Genomic DNA, 22,962 nt, shown 5'->3' on the forward strand with positions numbered 1-22,962 from the left:
CAAAACGCTTATAGCAACTTTAATCGAAAACAACTATAGGAATTCTAATTTGGAACGCTTATAATACTAAGTACTATTCGGAACGCGTATAGTAAGTCTAATCCGGAGCGCTAACAGTTAGTACTACTATCTATAACGCCTATACTAAGTTTTATTTAGAACGCGCTATATAGTAACTCTAATACGGATCGCCTATACTAAGTCTTATCCGAAACGCGTATAGTAAGTACTATCCGAAACGCGTATAGTAAGTCTAATATAGAACGCTAATAGTAAGTACTACTAAGAACGCCTATAGCAAGTAGTACTTTCTAAAATACCTATAGTAAGTACTATTTAGAATACTTATAGCAAGTTATATCTGAAACGCCTATAGTAAATGCTACTAAAAACGCTTATAGCGAGTAGTATTATTCGAAACGCTTATAGCGGTAACTATCCGAGATATCTATAGCGAGTAGCACTATCCGGAACGCCTATAGCAAATACTATCTAAAACGCCTATAGGCTATAGTAAATAGCATTAGAACTACTTTTAGCGGACACCCTATATAACGCCTACTACGAGTACCTTATAAAACGCCTATAGCGAGCACTCTATAGAACACCTATAGCGAGTAGTACTATACGGAACGCGTAGGAGTCGGTAGGACAAGCCTTATTTTAAACGCTTAGTATAGTTAGTCCTATATAAACCGGAACGCGTATACTAAGTCTAATCTAAAACGCTTATAGAAAGTCTTATCCGGAATGTATAAATTAAGTCTAAGTCTAATCCGAAACTAAATACTTATATTAAGCACTATCCGGAAGGCCTATAGCGAGTAGTACTATCCGGAACGCTTATAGCAAATACTATCTAAAACGCCTATAGTTAAATAGCATTCGAACTATCTATAGCGAGTACCCTATATAACGCCTATAGCGAGTACTCTATAGAATATCTATAGCGAGTAGTACTATCCGGAACGCGTAGGATAAGCTAACTATTATCTATAACGCCTATAATAGGTCTAATTCAGAACGCTTATAATACTAAGTACTATTTAGAACGCGTATAGTAAGTCTAATAACTCTAATCCGGAGCGCTAATAGTTAGTACTACTGTCTATAACGCCTATACTAAGTTTTATTTAGAACGCACTATATAGCAATTATAATCCGAAACGCTTGTACTAAGTCTTATCCGGAACGCGTAGAGGAAGTCTATCCGGAACGCAAATAGCAAGTACTATTAGGAACGCTTATAGCAAGTAGGACTATCTAAAATACCTATAGTAAGTCCTATTTAGAATACTTATAGCAAGTCTAATCCGAAACGCTTATAGTAAATACTACTAAAAACGCTTATAGCGAGTAGTAATATTCGAAACGCTTATAGCGGTAACTGTCCGAGATAGCTATAGCGAGTAGTCCTATCCGAAACGCTTATAGTAAATACTATCTAAAACGCCTATAGTTAAATAGGATTCGAACTATTTATAGCGAGTACCTTATCTAACGCCTACTATAAGTACCCTATAAAACGCCTATAGCGAGTAGTACTATCCGGAACGCGTAGGATAAGCCTTTCGAGCCTACCGCTCCGAGCAAATACCGCCGGATTAGGCGCGAACGATACCGCCTCGAGCAAAAAACGCCGCCGGATTAGGCGTAAACGACGGAGACGGCCTCGGAAACACTGCTATCGCGGCGCCGGAGCGTTATAGTCGATACCGCGACTCCTACGCCCTCCGGACTACTCGAGAATCGAGAAATTTTGAAGTTCCTCGCCGCCGACCAATCAGAGTCGGCTTTTCGGTCGTTTTGAGCCGCACTAAGCCTAAAGGGGCCCCAACTTTTGTTGAGTTGTCATATTATTGATGATATTGATGATGATATGGATAGCAGATCGTTCGCACATCGTTGCTCCGTTGCTCCGTCTTTCGCGCAGCGCAGCATGAGTCGTGAAAGCAAGGAATGCCATACTCATGATGCTCGCATACGCATACCCTTACACCAGTACGCTTACGGCACTTCCACCGCACGCGAGCATCATTTTTATGAAGCACCACGCATGCGCTGCTCGTTGTACCTGCGTTGCGGACAGGCGCACTGCACAATTGTAGAACAACGTGTGGAGTTCCGCTGCCGTGGGCTGTAGCATACAGTAGTTCGACGGAAACCTGCATAAGTAGTATTCGCCCTATTGGAATCCTGCATCGAGCTAGTTGTCATGCCGTGTCACCGCTCGTCCTCGACTCTCGAGCAAACAGCACAGCGTTGTCCCCTTGAGCCGGCGCAAGCAACAAAATACTGTACTGCAGTTCTACGGACTGCCATGCAGTACCCGCAACTCTGATTATTCCCTGTGATGAGAGAGGTGGACTCCGCGAGACGATCTTGGCAAAGGCGAGTGGTAGGGAATATTTCGATGCTGGGCTGATGCGGGTTGGGCTGGACCGAAGATGTTGAGATTGGCAATACTTGCACGTGATGGGCCAGGCCTGGTGCAAGCAACAAGCAACCAAGCAAGGCCTGCCGTCCGACCTCATCGCTTCCTCCCCCGCAAGCTCGAACTCGTCGCATCGACGTTTTCAATGCTTTGACATGTCTTCTGCCGCGAAGAAAGCTCGATGCTGGGTAGAATTGAAGTGGGACAGTCGATAGAGTCGTAAACGGAGGAGCTGTGCCTTCCAGATGAGTCCGTCTGCGTCCCGGTCACTGCAAACACATAATGTTACACAGCCAAGAGCCTGATGTAGAAGCACAGGTCCAAAACAACACGCTTGTAAGGATTTCTCCCAGGGGTAAAATCGCAAAGTGCACAATGAAACAAGCTTCGCAAAGGTGTACTATCGAGACACGAAATCCCTGAGTCTCTGGGACAAATGGCTTCTCGAGCGATCACAGCATGGTATATCTCCAACAGCTCGTCCTGCTTCGATTGAGCGGCCGTTGAAGACATGGAGAGCTGATGAAATTTGGGTGGACCTCAGCAGGACAAGCAATACAGCACGAGACAGTAAGATCAAGGAGAAATGGTGTGTAGGAATGCAGACTTGATACGATTCGAGCACAGACCAATCAGCCCAATGCCTCCAGCTCATCTTTCTGCGCCCGATAAGTATCCTGAGCTTCTCTTTCACGCCTGGAAACCAAAGCCACTTCATCTCGTAGCGCTTCAAGCCGTCCAACCATGCCCGCTTCCTCTCCCATAATCTTCAACCTCCCTACCTCCGTCTCAAGTTTCGTCTTCTCCAAAGCATTTGCAGCTTCCAGAATCTTACCCCGCAAAGTCTTCTGCCTCGCCACATATCCACCTTGATGCTTAGCGAGCTTCTTCTCAACCGCGCTACCTTTCTCCGAGACTTGAGTGATAGCTTCATTGATGTTATCGAAGGACTCGACGAGAAGTTGTTCCTCATCAAGCTCATCTTCCGCATACCCAGCAAGTCCAGGAAGTACCGTCCCTGCATGTGCTCGCTCCCATTCAGCTTCAAAGGCTTTGCCGAAAAGTGCTCGATCTGTGTCTTGGCCCATCTCGAGGACTACTTCCATATTGGCATTCTGCATCAAGACTTCATCGATCTCAGCAATACTTCTGGCTTTTCCTGATACTTTGGCTCCACCGAACTTCGTTGCGTCATGAGCCATAAGAAGCGCCGCCTCTTCTGCAATGCTTCGTTCGATAGGATCTGAGATTTTTCGAGCTGCTTTGAGCATTGCATCAATGTCCACAACCTTGGGTCTTGGAAGACCTTTTTGAACAACCCGTGTCTGTCTTCGGAAGTCTGCGAGCGCTTTGGCATGGGCGATTTGAGCGTTGCGTTTGTCGCGAATGGCGGCATCCTCGGCAGCCAGCTCAGCGGCCGCAGCGAACTCGTCTCGCTCTTCAGGCATGGCTTCCAATTCCCATTCCGTCTGTTGAGGCTTAGGCAGGGACGAAAGCTTCGATCTAAGAGATGACTTGGCAGCTTGCTCATGTAGTCGGATGTCACGAGGTGTCTGCCCGACCAATTGCATCGAACCGTCTTCTTGATTCAGCCGAAAAGAGTCCCTGGCAGGTGTTCGAATAGGAGTCGCTCCAACGCCATTCTGTTGAACTCTGAAAGGAGTGGCCATTGGGTTGGGAGTAGCATGCGCTTGCTTTGACGGGGCAACACCTCCGTAGCCAGTTGTCGAGCTGTCTTCGGCCAGGACAGTGTTCTCACCTCCAAGAAGCACAGACTGCGTCTCTGTTCTTGCACGAGCATTCCGAAGCTCGTTCGCAATGCGATCCTCTTCTTGCGGTGCTCTTGGGGTGCGTATAGGCGTTGCGCCAACGGTACTGTCATACTTGCTAATGAGACCTCTGGTTGCCTCGTTCTCACTGGCTCCTGCTGATACATGTGCCCGTTCACCAGACATGCCCATCTTCACAATATCTTCAAGCTCTGCCTCGCTGACCTGAGGTGCAGGCAAGACAAGGCCTCTTCGCTTGCTGCTCATTTCTGCTTCGCGAATTCGCTGTGCTTGACCAGCTTTGGCAGCAGCAGCAAAAGCAGATGCGCCACTATCGTCTTTCCGTCTCTTGGACGACTGTTGCTGCTCTTGATCCTTGCCATCTCCCTTCCGCTTGTTCGCAAGCTGTTGCTTTCGCGGGTCAAACTGCTCCCGAGCATGTTCATTCTGTGCCATCTCCTCCTGAGTATCGTAAAACCCCGGAGCGGGGGCCTTTTCGAAGGGAATATCGGCATTGTAGTCCATCTGACCCTTCTTCTTAGTGGTAACCTTGACATTAATGCCAGCATTCTTCAGCTCTCGCCTCTTTTGCAGCACAGCCAATCTTCTGCTCTCCTCCAGCTGCCTTTCTCGCGCTTTCCTCTTTGCCTTCTTTCCCTGTGTATTGGCCAATCTTGCTCTCGCCTCGCTCAGCATCTCCTTCTCGTCTTCATCCATATCAATCGTGTCCGGTCTTGCTGGCTTGCTCTCTGGATCTGGATCCACCTCTCCAGGCCTCAGTCTTCGTACATCGTCTGCACTCGGCGCCTGTGTCTCTCCACCCTCCTGACCCTGCAAGCCAAGTTCGCCGGCTGCCTCACGCTGCTCCGCCTCATCCAGCAGCTTCTGATATCGCTCCAGACATTGCGTAGCTGTACGACCAACGATAGGTGCGATAGTCCGCCATTGCGTTGGCATCAACTTAGCCAGATGCAACAACTTCTCATCCTCCTCGCGACTCCATTCGATCTTGCGAATACCAGGGTCGAGCCATTCTGACCATCGCGCTTTGCATTGCTTGGCTGTCTTGCGCGCAAGCAAAGACGATACTCGCGCCCACTGGTTGAGTCCATATTTTGAGACGGCAGCCTTTAGAATCTCATCCTCAATGTTGGTCCAGACTCCACCTTTGACGACCGGCATGTCCGCGGCTGTGATGTTATGCGAGGTTGACGCTGCTTCGCAAAGATTTGAGGTTGAAGCTGCACCAAGTCGAGCCGCGAGTCAGCGTCGCGGGTGGCTTGGCGTTCACTTACTAGCATGAACTCTAATGGCGACAAAAACGTCTCATGCTCATCTTCTTCTATTCTTCAATTCTGAAAATAATACTCGCATTGCGTTGAAGATATGAGCCTCGCGATACGTTCGATCAGAAAAGGCCCCTCGCTCGCACGGAGTAGCAACATCGCGTTCGTCAGAGCATTCGCCACGACGGTGAAATTACACGCCAAGGACGAACAGCCATCTAAGGATGACCAACAGTTAGCTGCTCGGGCACAAGAAGTCGAGAAGAAGTCGAGTCCATCCAAAACCCAGAAGGAGCTAGATGAAGAGTTAATGCGCAAACTAGCTGGCATTTCTGGTGATGGTGGCGAATCTGGAGTTGAATACGAAGATGGCAAGCCAGTTGCTATGAAGCGAGGAGTCAAGAACAATATGTTCCGCTTGATCTGACGGAGTTGCCATTGACATGATGTTGCTCAGCAATGGAACCTCAATATCGCACTCGAATCGAATCCCAAGCCATATCTGGCTGCTTGGCAGAGCTGGTCAGCCCTGGCCTAATGAGTTCTGGCATTGTCTCTCATCAACGCGGATATTTGGCCGCAAGACAACATCATAGCCAACACTCCACGATATGTACTGAGAACTTACGCAGCCGACGGAAATGTGGTTTGTCTGGCTTAGCATTTCCGCTAAAACGTCAAGTTTGAGGCTCTTGGATCCACGACACCGTAAGGCCGTACTGTGGGGCTTCCAAGAAACCGAGACAGCTTGACGTCTTCCCTACCGTTGGTCGGATATACTCGAAAGTGCCAGGCGAGAGATGCTAGCAGCAGCCTGAAATCAGAACACATGTATACTTGGCTGGGATGATCGCCAGTGTCGAGATGGTCGCAAAAAGTAGTGTTATCTGTGCGAAACAGAAGCAGATGCGAATTGTAAAAAGCAAGAAGGAACAACTCCGGACATGGTGGAGGGGACAGTGTGTAAGAGCTCCGTCCAGATCACGCATGAAAACGTGTAGAGATGAGTGAGCAGAATTATGTGACAGAGCACAGAGTACCTACTTCATCCTTGCCATATTATAATTTATGGCGACCTCTTACACAGTAGATCCTGGAAAGAATTTCTCTAGCCATTGGTCGTTTTTTCAGTCGGAACAGAATCCTCTCATAACGGCAGCGGAATGCGAGGGTGACCGCGAATGCGGATTGTTGTTCCAGCTGTAGACGCGCCAAGCCGAATGTCATCAAGCGTTGTTTACTATAACGAGCCATTACCTGCCATCCAATAGCAAGTCAGCGTTGGAAAAGTATCCGGTCGATTAGCTCAGTTGGTTAGAGCGTGGTGCTAATACCTCTGGTATTGAAACGCCAAGGTCGCGGGTTCGACCCCCTCATTGACCATTCTTTTTGCCGCTCTTGGCTCATCATGTTGAGCCTTGCTCTTGCTCTGCCTTTTTGACAAGTCGACATTCTGATCACGCGTTCGGGCATGGAGATTTTGGTACCGCAAAATTGTGAGAATCTTCTTCGAAACGCGTCTGCCGTTCGCGACTTTTGCTACCGTTCCATTCTTATCAGCACACCGGCCATCAATGTCTTCCAAGATACTCCCGACGAATGTGTTACAAAGTTCCGATCAAGCAATCTCGAGCGATGTCTGCTCTGCTGCAACCCCTGGGAGCAGTCCATCCTGCTCAGTCGCAATCCTATTTGCCTTTCATCCATTCGCGGCCTCGATTCAACAACCCAAATCCGATCTGAAGAGGTGCGACCCAATCTCGCACAACACCCATTACACTTAGACAGAGTCGCTCAATGGCAGCCGAACGGACGCACCGTCCTTGACTTGACCAGCAGGCCTGTTAATCTGGAATGCTCCACGTGGCATGTTCACTCCGTCGCGCTGGAAACTGTCGTAAAATTGTCCAAGCACGCCTGTCAGGAACGCGTCGCTGAGACCGCGGGCGCTGAATGAAGCATTGGGCGAAGAATTATTGGGTGTGTTTGTGATTGGCTGGTCGGAAAGTTCGGAAGCTAGCCCTAATTACTAATCTATCACGTGCACTCGGTCGCAGCTTGATTCTTCATGCCCACAAGCCTGATGGGAGGTCACAGGCAACGTTGGTGTCAACACTCTCCATTGGCTTGCAGAACCGCTGAAAATAGCTGGCAAGGTGCTGTACTGAAGCCGCACCAAGAATTGCGGTCAATGCAATCCATCCATCGGGTCGCAGCAATAGCACTGTACCACCCCTTCCAACTCCGTAACGGCGATGTCCAGCACCTCCGCAGTCAAAAAAGCTCCGCTCCGCCCAAGCGGCTGTCTTTCCATCAGCTCGAACGCGGAGGCTGTCGGTTCTGGTAAAATGGGGATCAAGTCAAGAATTTCTGCACCCTAGGAATCAGCCAAGCTCAATTTGTGCCCTTTGTCGGCTTCACCTACCTTGGTCATGCAGGTCTTGCAGCAGAGAAGAGCTTTCGATTGCTTCAACGAAGCTACCAACTGCACATCTACGCAAGCAACTCTCAACTGCCACATCCGGCTAGCGTTCTGCAACAGCCAAGGTTTGTACCTGCATACGAACCGGCATGGGTAGATAAGACCTAGATAGGCCGTCGGGCGACCGAGATGTCCTTCGGCGAGCCACGAACGTCAGCTCAGTGATCTGGACATTGATGGACACAGGTTCTAGCAGCATCGCAGACATGGAGCAGGAAACATTTGATCTAGTCATCGCCAATGGCATCGTAGTCAATGCCAACGAAAAGAAGCATGCCGATGTTGCCATTAAGGGAAACACAATAGCCGCCATTCGGGAGCGAGGTGGTTTCACAAATGCTACTACGACGAGAACTATCGATGCAGAAGGCGGCTGGGTAATGCCAGGCGGCATAGTAAGTTGAGCTTTCAGCGCTTGATCTTCGTTGTCACTGACGCCTCGCAGGATGCTCACGTACGAATGCAACTTGTTGATTGAGGGTGACGAAATCAAGCTCACCTAGCCAGGTCCATCTTCAAGAGCCACAGCTGTTTGGCAAAGGCTCTTGCGCAGACACCTTCGAGACCGGAACCAGATCTGCAGTTTGTGGTGGGACTACAACAGTCATTGGTATGCAAACAACTTTTAGGGATCTGAAGCTGTCATCTTAATTCAGGATACTTAGCGTTCGCGCCTCAATCGAAGGCCCAGAACAGTCTGCTTGCCGTCCTTGAGACGACCCATGCCAAAGCCAAGGGAACATGCTACTGCGATTACTCCTTCCACCTCCTAGTCAGCAACCCCAGCGAGCAGGCCCTCGCAGAATTCCCAGCTCTCCGCTCAGCAGGAATTTCCTCCCTAAAAATCTACATGACCTACGAAGCCCTCGAACTCTCCGACATCCAAATTCTAGACGTCCTCCTCGAAGCCCGCAAACAAAAAATCACAACCATGATCCACGCCGAAAACAACGACATGATCGTCTGGATGACAAAACAACTCGATGCCCGAAAGCTCTACGCACCAAAATACCACGCCACATCCCACCCCCCTCTCGCAGAAATCGAAGCCACATACCGAGCAATCTGCCTCTCAGAAATCATCGACGTCCCCATCCTCCTCGTCCACGTCTCATCCCCTGCCTCAGCAGCACATATAAAAACCGCACAAGATCGCGGTCTACCTCTCTACGCCGAAACATGTCCTCAATACGTCATCCTCACCAAACACGACCTCGACAAACCCGGCTTCGAAGGCGCAAGATGCGTCTGTTCGCCACCTCCGCGCGAAAGTGAAATGGATCACGAAGGCATCTGGACCGGACTCCAAAACGGGACTTTCACAATCTTATCTTCCGATCACTGTCCATTCCTCTACGAGAGTTCCGAAACTGGGAAAAAGACTTGTATCACTCCGGAGTTCCCGAATGGACATTTCAGATATATCCCCAACGGGATCCCGGGTGTTGAGACACGGCTTCCTCTCATTTTATCTTCGGGACGTTTGGAAGTTGAGAGATTCGTGGAATTGACGAGCACGAATCCTGCGAAGCTTTATGGGCTTTTTCCGAGGAAGGGAGTGATTGAGGTGGGTAGTGATGCTGATGTTGTGGTTTGGTATCCTGAGGGTGGGATGCAGGCTTTTGAATTGGGGAATGAGCATTTGCATCATGCTTGTGATTATACGCCGTATGAGAGTAAGGTGATTAAGCAGTGGCCTCGGTATACGATTTTGAGAGGGAAGGTTGTTTGGGATAGGGATGGGGAGGGTTTGGTTGGGGAGAAGGGATATGGGGAGTTTTTGAAACGGGGGCAGAGTTTTTTGAAGGGAAGTTTGAGTGAGGAGGATTGGGATATTCGTGGATTTTGAGATTGGTGGTTTCTTGTGATTTGCTTTCACATCAGAATGCTGATCCTATGCAAGCTCTCCATGGTATCCTCTACTTCATGACTGACGATGCGGGAACCTTCGTTCTCCAACAGTCGATAGCATGATCTCCCATCCATCTCTAGCTCTGTTTGCGATTCACTCCTTCTGCATCCGTAGATGTATCTGTGCAGACGCTCGTGCTGTCGCGCATGCTTTCATGATAATTCGGAAGGAAATAGCTTTTTCAGACTCGCCTTATTCGCCCAGACAATATCTTCCTCTCCACCTCCAGCATCCAGATGCACACTGATCTCGACTGCAGCTGCATGACGGGAACCCAATAAAACCTTCAATCTCACGACCATTGTTTCCAGGAGCCTTTTGTATACCCTGGCAACTCCCAACAGCTTGACAACGAGCTGGAGCCTCTCACAGCGAGGGTTGAAGCGAACCTGTATGGTCGTGATCTTGTCCAGATGAGCTCGAGTCTGTGCGTTCCTCCATCTGGGAAACCAAGTTTCACTGATAGCGAAGCACAGGCAGATGTCGAAACGAAACTTGCTTGATGCAAAGTAGTTCCTGGCCAAGTCTCTGCGTGAGGTTCTGTTGAATTGGAGCTGCCATGGTGTCTGATAGAAGCGGTTGATCTCGGTCTCGGGACCGGGCATCGTCTCGGCGAGGGTCCACTTAAGGATCATGTCTTGCAGCTCTTGAGGCAGTGCTTGGATGCGAGCGTCGATAGTGGTGGGGTGGATGTGGTTCGACATGGTGACGTTGGGGCCGCTCTCAACTCGACGTAACGATGGTGTTATCAGAGATATATATACCAGTAGCGTGGCGTAGCTAAGGCTTCTGGTAGCAATGTTGTTTGCTGTAGTTGTAGCGATTGAGATATTGCAGTCGAGGAAGATGTGATTTGAACGCGTGGCTCTGGGGCAGCCTGAACGTGCTACTTTGTGTGCTGAAGATGTGGAAAGTGCGACCTCTGACTCCAGGAAGGAAAGACCTCATATCTATACAATGTAAATGGCCTGGCAACCTTGCCGGATTCCTGCCCGTCATCCCCATTGCAACTTTCCCAAATCAGTGACTACATGTACCCACTACTAGACTCAAATACCAACTACCGCACGGACGTGCTTCTTGTCAGGCCAGCCTTCCTTCCGGAAATTCGTCACGATGCTTGAAAACCACCTTGATCTGGACTAAGGCGTTTTGTGGCAGTAGCCTGCGTACCTTCATTGCTCCACCAAACGTCGTCAGTCTACCCCCATACCATCCCGCTCCGTAATATCGGCCAACGGGTTGTTTTGATTGTTCGTGAGACGCCCGAGAAAGCGAGAAGAGCGCTTCACAAATTAGGCAATGATCGTGAGATTCACCTTTCCATCAAAGCTTCACTACACGCGCCTAATATTGTTGCCTATGGCTGGCATGAATTTTGAGGCATAGCCCATATTTGTAAACACCACAACGCTTTGTGCTCTCCTTTGATTTTGTTGGCTTTGTGAAAGACCATCAAAGGAGTTCTTCAGGCGGCGAATCACTACCGCGGCACTGCTCGAAACGGGTGGGAAGGCCCTGATCTCAAGATCTTTGTATTACATTCGTAGTTACACGGCATGCCAAGCCGGTGTGTCCCTGGGGTATCTCAGTACTGTAGGTAATTCATGTCATGGAAGGGCATGCAAGAAATAGCTGCCCTTCTCTTCCACCAGCGCCAATGCTGGGTATCGTAGCTTCAGCAACACACTCATCGAAAGCAACAACATCTCTCCGCCTCATGAACTAGAGCCAATGGCCTAGTCCCAACCGTCCTCCTCATCTTCATCTACCTTAGGAACGCTGCTCTTTCGCGGTCGACTTCTCTTCTTCGGCGTTCCAACTTGACCATCGGTCGACTTGCGCTTCTTGCCACGCGGAGCAGGACTCTTGCCGCGACTACCCTCGCTACGGGCGTCATCGTCGTCCTCCATCATAATCTCGTCTTCGTCGCCACTAGCGACCTTCGCTTCGTTGTCGACGGTCATGAGCTCGACAAGGGCTTTGCAAATCTTGAGCTGACTATCTCCATCCTCGGTAGCCGTCATAATCTTGGCGATCTTGCTTTGATAAGTCTCAGTCAGAGCTGGCGCGTTTGTTGCACGAATGGCATTCTTCTCAGCGTCCTTGGCTGCTTTGGCTTTGCCTTTGGCCCCAGCATCGCCATACTTCTTTAGTAGCCACATGCTGCGGAGGAAGTTACGGGTTTCGACCAGCAGCGAGAGTATCTGAGCTGACGTGGCAAGCTGCAGCAACTTCTCGGATTCCACAGCGGGAATTGAAGCGGATGCAGGCTGAACCACGGCGTTAGGGTCAGAGTGGCCATCTGGAAGCGTCTCAGAGGTGGCGGGCGCTTGGGACGACACTGGAACCTGAAGCTTGAAGATGTCGGTCTCAATAGCCTGTGTCACAGCAAGGCCAGCACCAGCGTATGCTTTCTCCAGACAAGCCACGGCATGCAGCGGCTCTGTCAACTTGTCGTGGTCTAGGAATGCGATGTTCTCCACGCTGTAGCGCACATAGAGCAGGTGTTGCCGCAAATCTTCGACAGTTGTCATCTTCGCAGGATCGAAGGTTAAAGATCCGCAAAGCTGATCGAAGAACTTCGTACGGTTCTTCTGGAAGCCGACAGTCTTTACTGCATCCCAGAAGTAGTGAAGCTTGGAGACCGGCGGGTGGCCAGTGAAGCCCACAAGGTCGTTGGCAACATTTCGCTGGTATTCATAGGACAATATCACCGACTTCAGCATCGTCTTCTCCAAAACGCTGTTGTACGTGAAGAACTGTTGCTTGTAGGACAGAAAGGCGATCTTGGCTATGGCTGGCACAGGACAGGTCATAAGCGCTACTAGGCCAGGCGCGCTGTCGCTAGGGTTCATCAGCCCCATCCGATTGACGCTGGCCACCGTTCTTGCAGCGCCAAGAGCTGCCTCGTCGAGCGAAGTAGTGGCAATCCTGAGGATGGAGTGCATGAACCGCTGACACAACGAGTTCAGAGCAACGTCAGCACCCTCGGCCTGATAAGTGTTGCCAAGACGCTGAGCTCCGCTTGCGATTCCTGATCCAGCTTCTGGGGCATCTGGATCATCCGGAGGCTTCTCGCTGGACGTGAAAAACGTCTCGAAACTGGAAATCAGCACTTCCTCCAAGACTGCTTCTTTGGCATCGAAGACCATCTCAATGGCATTGTTTACGTCGGCACGTAGATAGTTCTTTGGATAGGTGTGGCTAATCGCGCATATAGCGTCCAGAGCAGCCTCTCGAACTATCATCGGATGCTTGGGGCTGGTAAACTTGCAGCAGATTTCTGCCATAAGGCCGGCGACGGAATTGCCTTTGTACCAGTTCAGCCGAGGAGAAGCTTTGAAGGAGTTCAGATTGTCGTCGAACTGACAAGCCTTGCCAAATTGGCCAATGATGACCAGCAGCTTGCGGACTTTAGGTGGTATTCTCTCGTCCTCAAGCACAGTTCTCTGCATGCTGCAGACTCCTACAAGTGCTGAGATGATAAAGTTGATGAGGCGCACCCGATTGCCGATTAACGAATCAATGGTCCAGAGACAGGGCGCAATCACAGAGAGCTCCGCTTTGCTCACCTTGACGATTGCGCCCATGAGGTCGTCTTGTAGCTGTTTCAGGAATGCAACATTGAGACCAGTCAGTTCGGGCATGGTATATCTCAAGATTGTGATCACGGCACGGAACATTTCGAGCTCGTCATCTGTCTGCAAATTTCTGGAGTATGGCCCAAGGAGCTCCAGCTGCGAGGCAAGGAAGATCTCTGGCACAGTCTTCGAAAAGACTATCAGAGTGCGTAATATCGTCTCTTGTGAGGGCTCGCTCGGGATCTGGCTGCTATCGAGGAGGCCATCGAAGAGGACGCGAACGAAAGCTTTGCAGATCCGCTTGTTGTCGACAGCTTGCTTTGATTTGGTCAACAAGGTCTTCAGGAGCGCTTCCAGCACTGAAGCGACATTATCGCCAAGATCTACAGTCTGTACGATCAAGGCAACTTGTCCGGCAAGTTGAAGCTGGAAATCCACTGAACGATCTTGACCGCTGCCGGGTTCTCTGAATGCAGAAAACCATATTTCCTCGATGGTGGCACGAGCGGCTTCCACCACACTCTCATCGACATCGTGAATTCTCGAAATCGTTGCATTCGAGATCTTTGCGCGAACTCGATTGTCATGGACATGCAGGTACACCTGCTTCAAGAATGCCATTGCCCTCTTGCGCACCTGGTGGCTCGCGTCCGTTGTCCGCTCTACTATCTTCTCGTAGACTTTCAGCTCCAGCGCTGGCCGAATCGCAACGCACTTTTGTATCAGGTTCAGAGCAGAATCTCTTACGAGAGAGGACGGATCGCTGAGGGATCGCAGAATCTGTCTCAGGACTGCCTCGTTGCGGTCGAGGATGGCGGCATCTTTCTCCAACAGGGTGGTCACACTCTTTAGAGCACGACTTCTCACCGTCGGCTGCTGACTTCCCATTGACTGAGTGACTCTTTGAATTATGTTGGGTAACGCACGGCACAAAGATGAGTTGGCGGTGACAATTTTTGCTGCAAGCTTGCCTTGCGCTGTAGTGGGTTGCGCAAAAGAGGAATGGTCTTCGAGCCAATTGATGTCCAACATCATACATCGAATCTTATTCTCCAGTGCCGTGGTAGAAGACGATAGGTGGTTTTCTCCCTTGCTCTTCACGTGAATGACCGCATCCGCCCACTGCACCAGATGATAGCCGCGTGCAGATAACAGTTGCGGGTCTCTCTCGACATTTCTGGCATGAAGATACTCGAGAAGCACTCGATATGGTCCTTCAAACGAAGTGACTACAAAGGTGTCCAAGTCGCCAGACTCTGCCTGGCGCGCAATGCTTGCCAGACCTTGCGAAACATGATCTTCCGCATCTGCCATTTGAGCAGCGTCTGCCGTGGCCTTCAGGACATCCATAATACCAGACCCGACGGTGCCCAGAAGCTCCAAGGCAAGTGTACGTGCTGGCGCCGGCTGCTTGCCATCGTCGGCGATCTGCATCAACCGCGCAACAATTTGTCGTAGCAGCACTTCTGCCGCAGGCCAATCGCTCGAGCCCAGAACGTTGATGAAGTCCTCCGTAAAGACATCGAGCAGCCGACGAAATGGATCGTCGGCGTTCGATTTGGCCTTTCCAATAGCGCGCTGAAGGAGCATATTGGCAATGTGCGCGGCTGTCCTGGATGATTCCTGCTGCAGAGGCTTGTAGAGGGCAGTCAGATCAGTCGGACAATTTGCTGCTGATGACTTGCGTGCTTTGTTCTTCTTTGCAGCCTCGGCTGCGATCACATCGTCATCAGATTCGGAGTCCTCGACCTCGGAGTCCTCATCAGACTCATCGTCACCAGAATCTTCTGAATGGCGCAGAGACTTCTTGCTGACAACAGCGCTGCTTTGCACGAGGCGCATCAGTAGCGCAGACATGAGCTGAATTGGCTTTCCGTCGCTAAGCCTAAATTGACGAGCACTCTGCTTGTTCGCTGGCAGCCGCTCCAGCGACAGCAGCATCTCATCGATAATGAATCTCCTCTGGTCGTCGTATTTGGTGAAGATCTTGGATATCACGTTCATCGCAACTTTTCTCATGGCCTCAAAAATCTGAATGCCAAGCGCGGAATCGCGCTCGTTGATAGCGTTGGATGCAAAGATTAGCATTTTGCAGCTGTACACCAGGCTGGAGATGCCAGTCTCGTCAACGTCCGTCTTGGCGAATAGATCTCCAAGGAGAGCCAAAGTCTTCGTAGTAGCGGATACGAGAGATTGCAGCGCACTGCGATTCTCTACAGCGATCTTAAATCTGGGGTTGGCAAGTGCATTCTTGACTTGTTCGCCAAGGGAAGAGCGGAGCTCAACAATTGGCAATATGCAGGTATCGAAGCCGGTACGTAGAGCATCCAGCACCAGTCGAAGACAGTCCTCGGATTGCAATTCCTTACGGTGCGAGCCTCCTGTCATAATGTGCAGCAGCGTCCGAGCTGCGATGATTCCATTCTCGGCATTCTGAAGACGGAACACCCACTCGTTTACATCGTCTTCAGACCAGTCGTCGCCGATTGACAGCGATCCTGAGCCTAATGTAGATACGGACCTCTCGCAGACTCTCTGGATGCGCGTGAGTTGGTCGACTTCGATGCTGTCCAGCCGGTTGTAATTCACAACTTTCTGAAAAGCAGTGTTCAGCAAGGCCTGCACATCGGCTTGAAGGATGAGTGCCGGCCCCTCGTCGGTGTCGTGAGTGCTGAAGTATGGATTCTCACGTACAGGTGCAGCTTCGGAAGTGTCAGGCTGCATCTGGTCTTCAGCCTCGAAGATAGCCTCAAGTTGTGACTGCAGGGCTTCGACAGCTTGATCGGCTTTCCGGCGTTGATCAGAGCTCGCGAGTGTGGCATTATTGGTGAGATAAGCACTTTGGCCTCGGGACGGAGTGCTGTCGCGAGGATCGGGAAGAAGGTCATTGACCTTTTGAAAAGCGGCGCGTTGTGAAGGCGTGAGAGCGGTGGGTTGTACGTAGAGTTTTGCCTTTTGAGATCCACCTGGCGTGCCTTGTACTTCCTGAGAACTGATCTGCTTGGAAATGGGCATCTCAAGGTTCTGCTGCGAAACCCGTTGTTGCTGCTGGTGCGGGGTGTACTGTGCCTGTACTTGCTGAGAAGGACGAGGAATCACTGGCACAAGTGCAACCGGGGTGCCCTTTGCCCGCTGCTGAATTGATGCAGTGTGTGGTTGTTGCGCAGGAGATGGCTTTTGTGGGTGCGGCGTTCCTTTCGATGGCTGCTCTGCGGCCGCAGACCGCGGCTTTTGCTGCGAATGGGTTGAAGTCTGCGGTTTTGGGACGACCTTTGGCGTTTGTGTGGGTACAGGCGCTGGTAAATTGGCAGCGGAAGACTGTGGTCCTGCTGGCTGCTGTACTCGTCCGTTCGGCGCCGCTGACTTGGCTTGCGAAGAGCCTGGCTCCTCTGGCGGAGTCAGATACCGATGCGGCTCCTTGACGCCATCAAAGACCATCTTCGCAAAAGAGCTTAACTTCGGCTGTTGTGGTGGCTGATCTGTTGCGTCTTTCGTCTTTGGCCGCTTCGTCTCCCTGAACTTGTAGTTGGTCAAGTTCTCAGCGAGCAGAAGTTTCTGAATATCATTGAGCGTAGTCTCACATCGCTTAGACGCTTGTTCTGCGCTCGTGGCTCCAGCAGTCAACCGCTCCAACTCTCGTCGCGTTTTCTTAATCGCTTCGTCGTTCTCAAAGACAGCTGGCGAAGTAGTGGACAATGCGAGTGGTGTATGCATGATGTCTGCAAGGAGAGGAAATTGAAGTGTTAGCAACGGTGAAGCTTGTATTGTCAATATCTTATGTTCGAAGTGGCTGCGGGGACCAGTGAGGTCATGCAGGCACCAATCTACTTACCAGGATTGAAAGGGACGATGGAGCTGAAAGGCGAAAATGGGAGAGCTTCAGCAACAGTCGGGACCCGCAGCCTGCTCTCATGGGGGCGAGCGTCTGGAGGGAAGCCGTTTGTCTGCGGCCTCGCAGCACTTCCGGCAGCATATCCATGTCCTCCACCATTCTGCATCAGCTGCCTCGGATCTAGCGTCCCGTCCTCCATCTTCTCTATATCAGAGCAAGTCTCTCAGTTGCTTGTAGTGTCCATGTCGCGCGCAATGCCGGACTGCGATATCTGCGACGCGAATCGGTTGTCCGCATGCGGAGTTCTCTCGGCGGTCTGGTATGCGCGTCGTAGCGTGGTATGTCGCTAAGTCGTCCAGCATGAAACGACCGCGAGGATGGAATCTCGCGATGCGTCTATGATGTTTTGCGCTCAGGAGAACGCCCCACAGGAGGTTGTTCAAGCGAGTGTCGATGCGATGAAGTTCATCTGTAGAGAACGGGAACCTCACGAGGCGCGTTTGAAGTGCCGCCAAGACCTGCTGATCCCGACTGCCGATCTCCCGATCCCGCATTTTGCATGGGCGATCCCAGTCTCTTCCCGCTTTGACACTTCGCTCCAGAAAATAGTGAGGCAAGTTCAGCTTCACTTGTGCCACACTCGCCGCTCATCTGCACGTGCAGGTCTCAGATAATCAGCGACAATCGCTGGCGTGAATATGGCGGCAATCGGGTCTTTGGTCTTCTGCACCGATTGTGGAACTCTGCTGGATGCGAATACTGGTCGCAAGGAGCACATTGAATGTGATGTCTGCGGGACTTTGAATAAGGGTGAGTATATGTTTGGTATCGAAAAATCGGGTAAATGCTTATTGTACGCTCAGATACTTCAATCAAGAAGGTTGTGACAACCTCCAAACCATCGGCATTCCCATCAACTCTCCGGACCAGGTTGCGTTCAGATGTTCAAGAAATTTCTGAAGGCGATATGCAAACCGATGCGGTGATCAAGCAACCTTGCGAGAAGTGCGGCAATGAGGAGGTGCGATTCTATACACAGCAGTTGCGATCGGCCGACGAAGGTAGCACGGTCTTCTACACTTGCCCAAGGTGTAACCACAAATGGAACACGAACAACTGAGCAAGACACATCTTTCTGGATTTCGTGTTCCATCTACCTGCTCCTACTCTAGAAACGAGCAATATAATATATCTCGGAATGAAAAGCTCTCTGGATCTCCGTCGGCATCAACGGCAATGGACTAAGACCTCTTACGAAAGTTTCTGCCATGAGGATCAACAACCATATCAACCTCACACTAGCACTCCAGCGATCTCATGCACAAGGAATGACTTCAGCTGAATATTTATCCCTCGTCCTCACAGGCATCTGTCTTTTTCTGACGCAGGACGCATCCTGCCGGCAAGCAAATATCCGAGAAGAATCTTTACGCAAAGTTCGCACTTTGACCGAAGAACTGCGGAAGTCAACAATTTGACACTCGAACCCAGTCTACGATTCGCTAACACGACTTGAACTTGGAAATTCCCAGACAAGTCCTTGGGTCCTCGATCAGAGATCCGTATTGAGTCTCGGCGTGGCGACAAAGCGGATCAACCTCGATATGAACACAACTGCCATCCATGGCTCTGTTTGCGTTAGACGAGCATCCATATAGGACAAATTGAAGAGAAGTGAGCCGGTGATGTCCGCGTGTTGCTTAGCTGCCTCTATCATTTCGTCGCGACCTGTTGGAAAATGCGGAGGGATAAATCCTGAGTGTCGAACCAGCTAAAAGCTCCGATTTTGTGCGTTTGTTTTCAAACGCCTAGCCATGAACATTTGGGTATTTCCAAGAATGATTACTCTCAGCCATGCACGTTCAAAGCAAGAAGAATCCCGCTTCAGTCTTAATGCATACCATCCGCCATTTCTTCCTCAACCATTTTCCTTTCCTCATCTACGCAGCAACCGCTTCCGGCACAGTTGCATAATCCATCTGCCCACTCTTCTCATACTCAGCCATATCCAAAGCAACAACAATACTATCCCTAACAACCTGTTCCGGATCATTCAGAAACCGCTTCAACGTCTCCTCCACTCCCTCTTCCTCCCCAAGACTCCCCAGCGCCTCAGCAGCCTCATGTCTCACCATACTCGCCTCCTTCAAATCCCCCAAACACTCCGTCAAAGCAGGTATACTCGCCGGGTGACTGAGCTGCCCAAATACAAACGCAATCTCATGCCTGAAAAGCGCAGAAGAGTCCTTGAACCCTGTCGCCAACGCATGAATCGCGGGAACAGCAGTCGGAAGATCCGGTGGAGAAGCCAAATCGCGAAGAGCGAACATGGCTCTATAGCGTTTGAAAAGCGGCAGGGAAGAGTCCATGAGCGTCTTCCGTAAACCCTCAATATCCGCACTCCCTTCTTGTTCCTCACTCGGAGGCGCAGGATCAATACTGGCAAAATCACTTCTCCTCAATTTCTCGGCTTTTCTCGCCTCACTGAACTCCCACTCAATCCTCTCAATCGCAATCTCGCACGTCTCTCTCACAACTTTTTCCTCAGTCTCATCATCCCTCCTCTCCTTCAACAGCTCAAGACTCGTCTGATCTCCCAACGCGCCAATAGCTTCTGCAGCTTCATGTCTGCACATGGCATCTTCATTGCGGTTTTGAATTACGGCGCGGAGGTATGGAATTGCCTCAGGTTTTCCGGATTGTCCGAGACAGTATGCCAGTTCGTGTTTTAGGAGTGCGGAGGGAGATACGAAGGCTGCGGCTATGGCTTCGATTGCTGGGATTGTTTGGGATGTTGGAGGGGTTTGGGATGCGAGATGCTTGAGAGAGAAGAGGGCGCGGAAACGTTTGGCGAGAGCGACGGATTCGGATGTCAGGTCTGCTCGGAGGAGGGAGACGGTGGGATCTGGAGTGACTGCCATGGTGGGTGATAGATGAGGGGAGTGTAGTAGGCAGAGTGGCTCGAAATGTATTGCACTTGGATGTGGAATTTTAGAATCTAATCTGATCATCGCGGGGCTCTCAAATTCCCGGCCTTGGAACTGAGACCCTGAAAGGCTGAAACATGGCATCGGGTTCGGGACCAAGCTCAAGTTCCCTTTCACATGCCAATCTCCCAATCTTCACTCTACCTCTCCATCCTGTTCAACGCCCATATACAAGAATCATGTCAATAAGTGGTCCTACCACAGGCCAACTCCTCCCAGACTCTGCAATACAACGCGTCCTCTTCATAACCCCGACAGTCCACATCTACCAAATCCCCCCAATAACCTCAACCTCCGGCTTCTCTGCCTCAGCCTGGACCAATGCTTCCCGCCCGACGGCGCAGCAAATCTTCACAGCACGTCTCCGCATCCTGGAAACCTCAGTCGAATCGAAAATCAAAGTCGACATCCTCCTCGAAGACCCTGCAACAGGAGACCTCTTCGCAGCAGCACCTTACACCTCACCTGCCGTGATCCAACAAGCGAATGATTCTTCGAGGTTCTTTGCGATTAGGGTTGTAGGGGAGAGAGGGATGAAAGCTACACTGGGATTGGGGTTTGAGGATCGGAGTCCGGCGTTTGATTTTGGGATTGCGTTGGTGGAGGCGAGGAAAGTTCTTGGGATGGATGCTAATGGTGGGGTGGGCAGTTCGCGGGAGAGGGAAGAAAAATTGAGGAAGAAGATGGAGGGGGATTTGAAGAAGGATTTTAGTTTGAAAGAGGGGGAGAAGATTCATGTTAACATTGGGAGGAGGGGGCAAGGGAAGCAAGTGGAAGAAGCAAATGGTGGACAGCAAGAGAATGATGGTGCTGCGTTGTTTTCTATTGCGCCGCCGCCACCACCCGCTGCAGCAGCAGGAAAGGTAGATGCCTTTGCGACGCCTGCTGATACGCATGGCAAGACGGCTCAAGAGTTGGGATTTGACGACGGAGAATTTGGAGAGTTTCAATGAGCTCTGCCCTGGTCGAGTTTCTGATGCTTTCAGGATTTTATATACATTTTGCCCACCAGACCATCGGCAAAATGGGTCGAGGCTCAGCAGCGCTGCTCGAGGCAATCCTTACTGTGGCCGGAAGAGGATGAAGAGTATGCCCATGATCGCAACACCAGTGGCTGCGCCTTGCAGAGCAGTATTGGTCACATCGACCTTACGCATCTGGACGATGCGCTCACTCCAGAGATCCCGGAGATATTCATCGTAGGACTCCCAGGATCCTTTCACGACTTCTCGTGCTGCATCCGTGATATACTGTTTCGGAGGCTCAATTTCCTGCTTCGAGGGCGCCTCTGGTACAGCGCCAGCAAATTTCGAAGCCTCTGGGGGTAAAATTTCCGCGGCAGCAATCGGTGGGTTGCCCGCTGCATCATTGCCGGTCGCAGGTAGGATAGCGTTCAATGGTTGCTGCGATTCCTCCGGCACCACTTCTTTCGAAACCACGACCTGATCGATCTGCCTCTCCGTCTCGGGTTTCACAGAAAGTCCACCAAGCTTTCTATCAAGTAAAGCCTCAACTCTAGCTTCCACACCAGCCTCAACATTCCTCGTAATCTTCTTCCTACGATAAGGCTCAAAAATGGCAATCTGCGCGAGCAACAGAAGAATATTCACACCCATCAGCCCGAATGTGATCCAGGTGCCATTTCTCCTAATCGTATCACTCCAGATCTGCTCTTCGTGGTACTGCTTTCCCCGAAGTCTCTCTAGTAATAACCTACTATCCTCCAACTCCTTCTCCGCAGTACTCAAATCCTCTTTCGCATTCATGACATCCTGTTCATTTAAATGCTCGCTCCTCACTAGGGACATATACCTCTCCAAATCCCCTGGAGTCCAACTACTCTTTCGTTCCAGTAAGGCGACAATTTCTCTTTGCGCTGCGGATTGTTTCCGATGTGCTTCGGAATGTGCGTTTCGCTTTTCTTCCACACGGACATAGTATGTCCTTACCTTTTCTTCCTGTTGCACAATTTCCTGGCGCAAAGCTTCTATGCCTGAGTAGTCTGTGCCTGTGTGGGCGTTGATGTATTTTGAGGCTTCAGAGGCTTTGACGAGGAGTTCGTCGAGAATTTTCGAGGTTCGTCTGGAGAATGGAGAACGTTTCGATTCCGAGACCGAAGGCAGGGAGTCTGATTTCTCAGCTGGTGTCTTCGAGGGTTGAACGATGGCCGGTTGAGGACTTGATGGTATGGAGTCTGGCGTAGCATCTTCTGCTTGTGAGGGTTGTGATGGCGGTATTGATATTGTGTCCGACTTTGACGGAGCTGCCTTCTTCTCATCCTGCCGTAATCGTACTGTGTTCGAAAATGGTCGTCTCCAATCCGTTCCGGCATTGATGCGAGCTCCAGTGCTTCGGCCGTTTCTGCTTGCGGGGGCTCTGCAGGTACAATGCGGGCATGTCCATGGCTTCGGCGTGCCTTGGCCAGTTCGCTGCGCTGTCCATCTTACCGCATCGCCTATCCGTAGTATAGGCCGTCGAGCTACAATCATATTCGGGATAGGAGATGTAGGACCTGCTCCCGAGCTCCCACAGCAGTTTGATGCCGCTGTACACGCGAGACAAAAGCTCGGACATTCACGTCATTCGGAAGCACTCCGGAAGGTTTCCGGCGCTTACAGCTGCCGCGGAAGAAATGAAGCCCAAGCATGCGCCGCCCTAGTAGTCTAGTTAACAGTT

The 22,962-nt window shown here is 50.8% G+C and overlaps 9 protein-coding genes and 1 non-coding gene across 10 annotated transcripts; 5 read left to right on the plus strand and 5 right to left on the minus strand.

The window, feature by feature from the left end:
• Positions 1–3,066: 3,066 nt before the first annotated feature.
• MYCFIDRAFT_30809 (uncharacterized protein) lies at positions 3,067–5,385 on the minus strand (the record flags this gene model as incomplete). Its single annotated transcript, XM_007932290.1, has 1 exon — positions 3,067–5,385. The coding sequence occupies one exon, from the start codon at positions 5,383–5,385 to the stop codon at positions 3,067–3,069; it is 2,319 nt and encodes a 772-aa protein (XP_007930481.1).
• A 312-nt stretch (positions 5,386–5,697) lies between these two features.
• MYCFIDRAFT_9395 (uncharacterized protein) lies at positions 5,698–5,916 on the plus strand (the record flags this gene model as incomplete). The annotated part of the gene is made up of 1 exon (XM_007932282.2): positions 5,698–5,916. A coding segment is annotated over one exon (219 nt), but the record flags the coding sequence as incomplete, so codon positions are not given.
• Positions 5,917–6,784: 868 nt separating this feature from the next.
• On the plus strand, positions 6,785–6,872 carry MYCFIDRAFT_t67. Its single transcript has one exon. It is a non-coding gene; the product is annotated as a tRNA-Ile (tRNA).
• A 1,305-nt stretch (positions 6,873–8,177) lies between these two features.
• On the plus strand, positions 8,178–9,820 carry MYCFIDRAFT_30941 (uncharacterized protein; the record flags this gene model as incomplete). The annotated part of the gene is made up of 4 exons (XM_007932291.1): positions 8,178–8,366; positions 8,417–8,425; positions 8,479–8,581; positions 8,637–9,820. The coding sequence occupies 4 exons, from the start codon at positions 8,178–8,180 to the stop codon at positions 9,818–9,820; spliced, it is 1,485 nt and encodes a 494-aa protein (XP_007930482.1).
• Positions 9,821–10,035: 215 nt separating this feature from the next.
• On the minus strand, positions 10,036–10,587 carry MYCFIDRAFT_78331 (uncharacterized protein; the record flags this gene model as incomplete). The annotated part of the gene is made up of 1 exon (XM_007932536.1): positions 10,036–10,587. One exon carries the CDS (start codon positions 10,585–10,587, stop codon positions 10,036–10,038), a length of 552 nt encoding a protein of 183 aa, XP_007930727.1.
• A 1,068-nt stretch (positions 10,588–11,655) lies between these two features.
• On the minus strand, positions 11,656–17,465 carry MYCFIDRAFT_104031 (uncharacterized protein; the record flags this gene model as incomplete). The annotated part of the gene is made up of 4 exons (XM_007932767.1): positions 11,656–13,710; positions 13,780–16,512; positions 16,582–17,102; positions 17,300–17,465. Coding segments are annotated over 4 exons (5,475 nt in total), but the record flags the coding sequence as incomplete, so codon positions are not given.
• Positions 17,466–17,997: 532 nt separating this feature from the next.
• MYCFIDRAFT_78333 (uncharacterized protein) lies at positions 17,998–18,419 on the plus strand (the record flags this gene model as incomplete). Its single annotated transcript, XM_007932538.1, has 2 exons — positions 17,998–18,109; positions 18,163–18,419. 2 exons carry the CDS (start codon positions 17,998–18,000, stop codon positions 18,417–18,419), a joined length of 369 nt encoding a protein of 122 aa, XP_007930729.1.
• Positions 18,420–19,239: 820 nt separating this feature from the next.
• MYCFIDRAFT_30774 (uncharacterized protein) lies at positions 19,240–20,220 on the minus strand (the record flags this gene model as incomplete). Its single annotated transcript, XM_007932289.1, has 1 exon — positions 19,240–20,220. The coding sequence occupies one exon, from the start codon at positions 20,218–20,220 to the stop codon at positions 19,240–19,242; it is 981 nt and encodes a 326-aa protein (XP_007930480.1).
• A 245-nt stretch (positions 20,221–20,465) lies between these two features.
• On the plus strand, positions 20,466–22,017 carry MYCFIDRAFT_205110 (uncharacterized protein; the record flags this gene model as incomplete). The annotated part of the gene is made up of 1 exon (XM_007932768.1): positions 20,466–22,017. One exon carries the CDS (start codon positions 20,466–20,468, stop codon positions 21,237–21,239), a length of 774 nt encoding a protein of 257 aa, XP_007930959.1. The 3' UTR covers positions 21,240–22,017.
• Positions 21,017–22,783, minus strand: MYCFIDRAFT_157381 (uncharacterized protein). Its single transcript, XM_007932769.1, has one exon. It carries the CDS (start codon positions 22,773–22,775, stop codon positions 21,348–21,350), a length of 1,428 nt encoding a protein of 475 aa, XP_007930960.1. The 5' UTR covers positions 22,776–22,783; the 3' UTR covers positions 21,017–21,347.
• Between the last annotated feature and the right edge of the window lie 179 nt (positions 22,784–22,962).

Source organism: Pseudocercospora fijiensis (genome assembly GCF_000340215.1).
Source record: "Pseudocercospora fijiensis CIRAD86 unplaced genomic scaffold MYCFIscaffold_9, whole genome shotgun sequence".
In the NCBI taxonomy this organism is placed as follows: Eukaryota; Fungi; Ascomycota; class Dothideomycetes; order Mycosphaerellales; family Mycosphaerellaceae; genus Pseudocercospora; species Pseudocercospora fijiensis.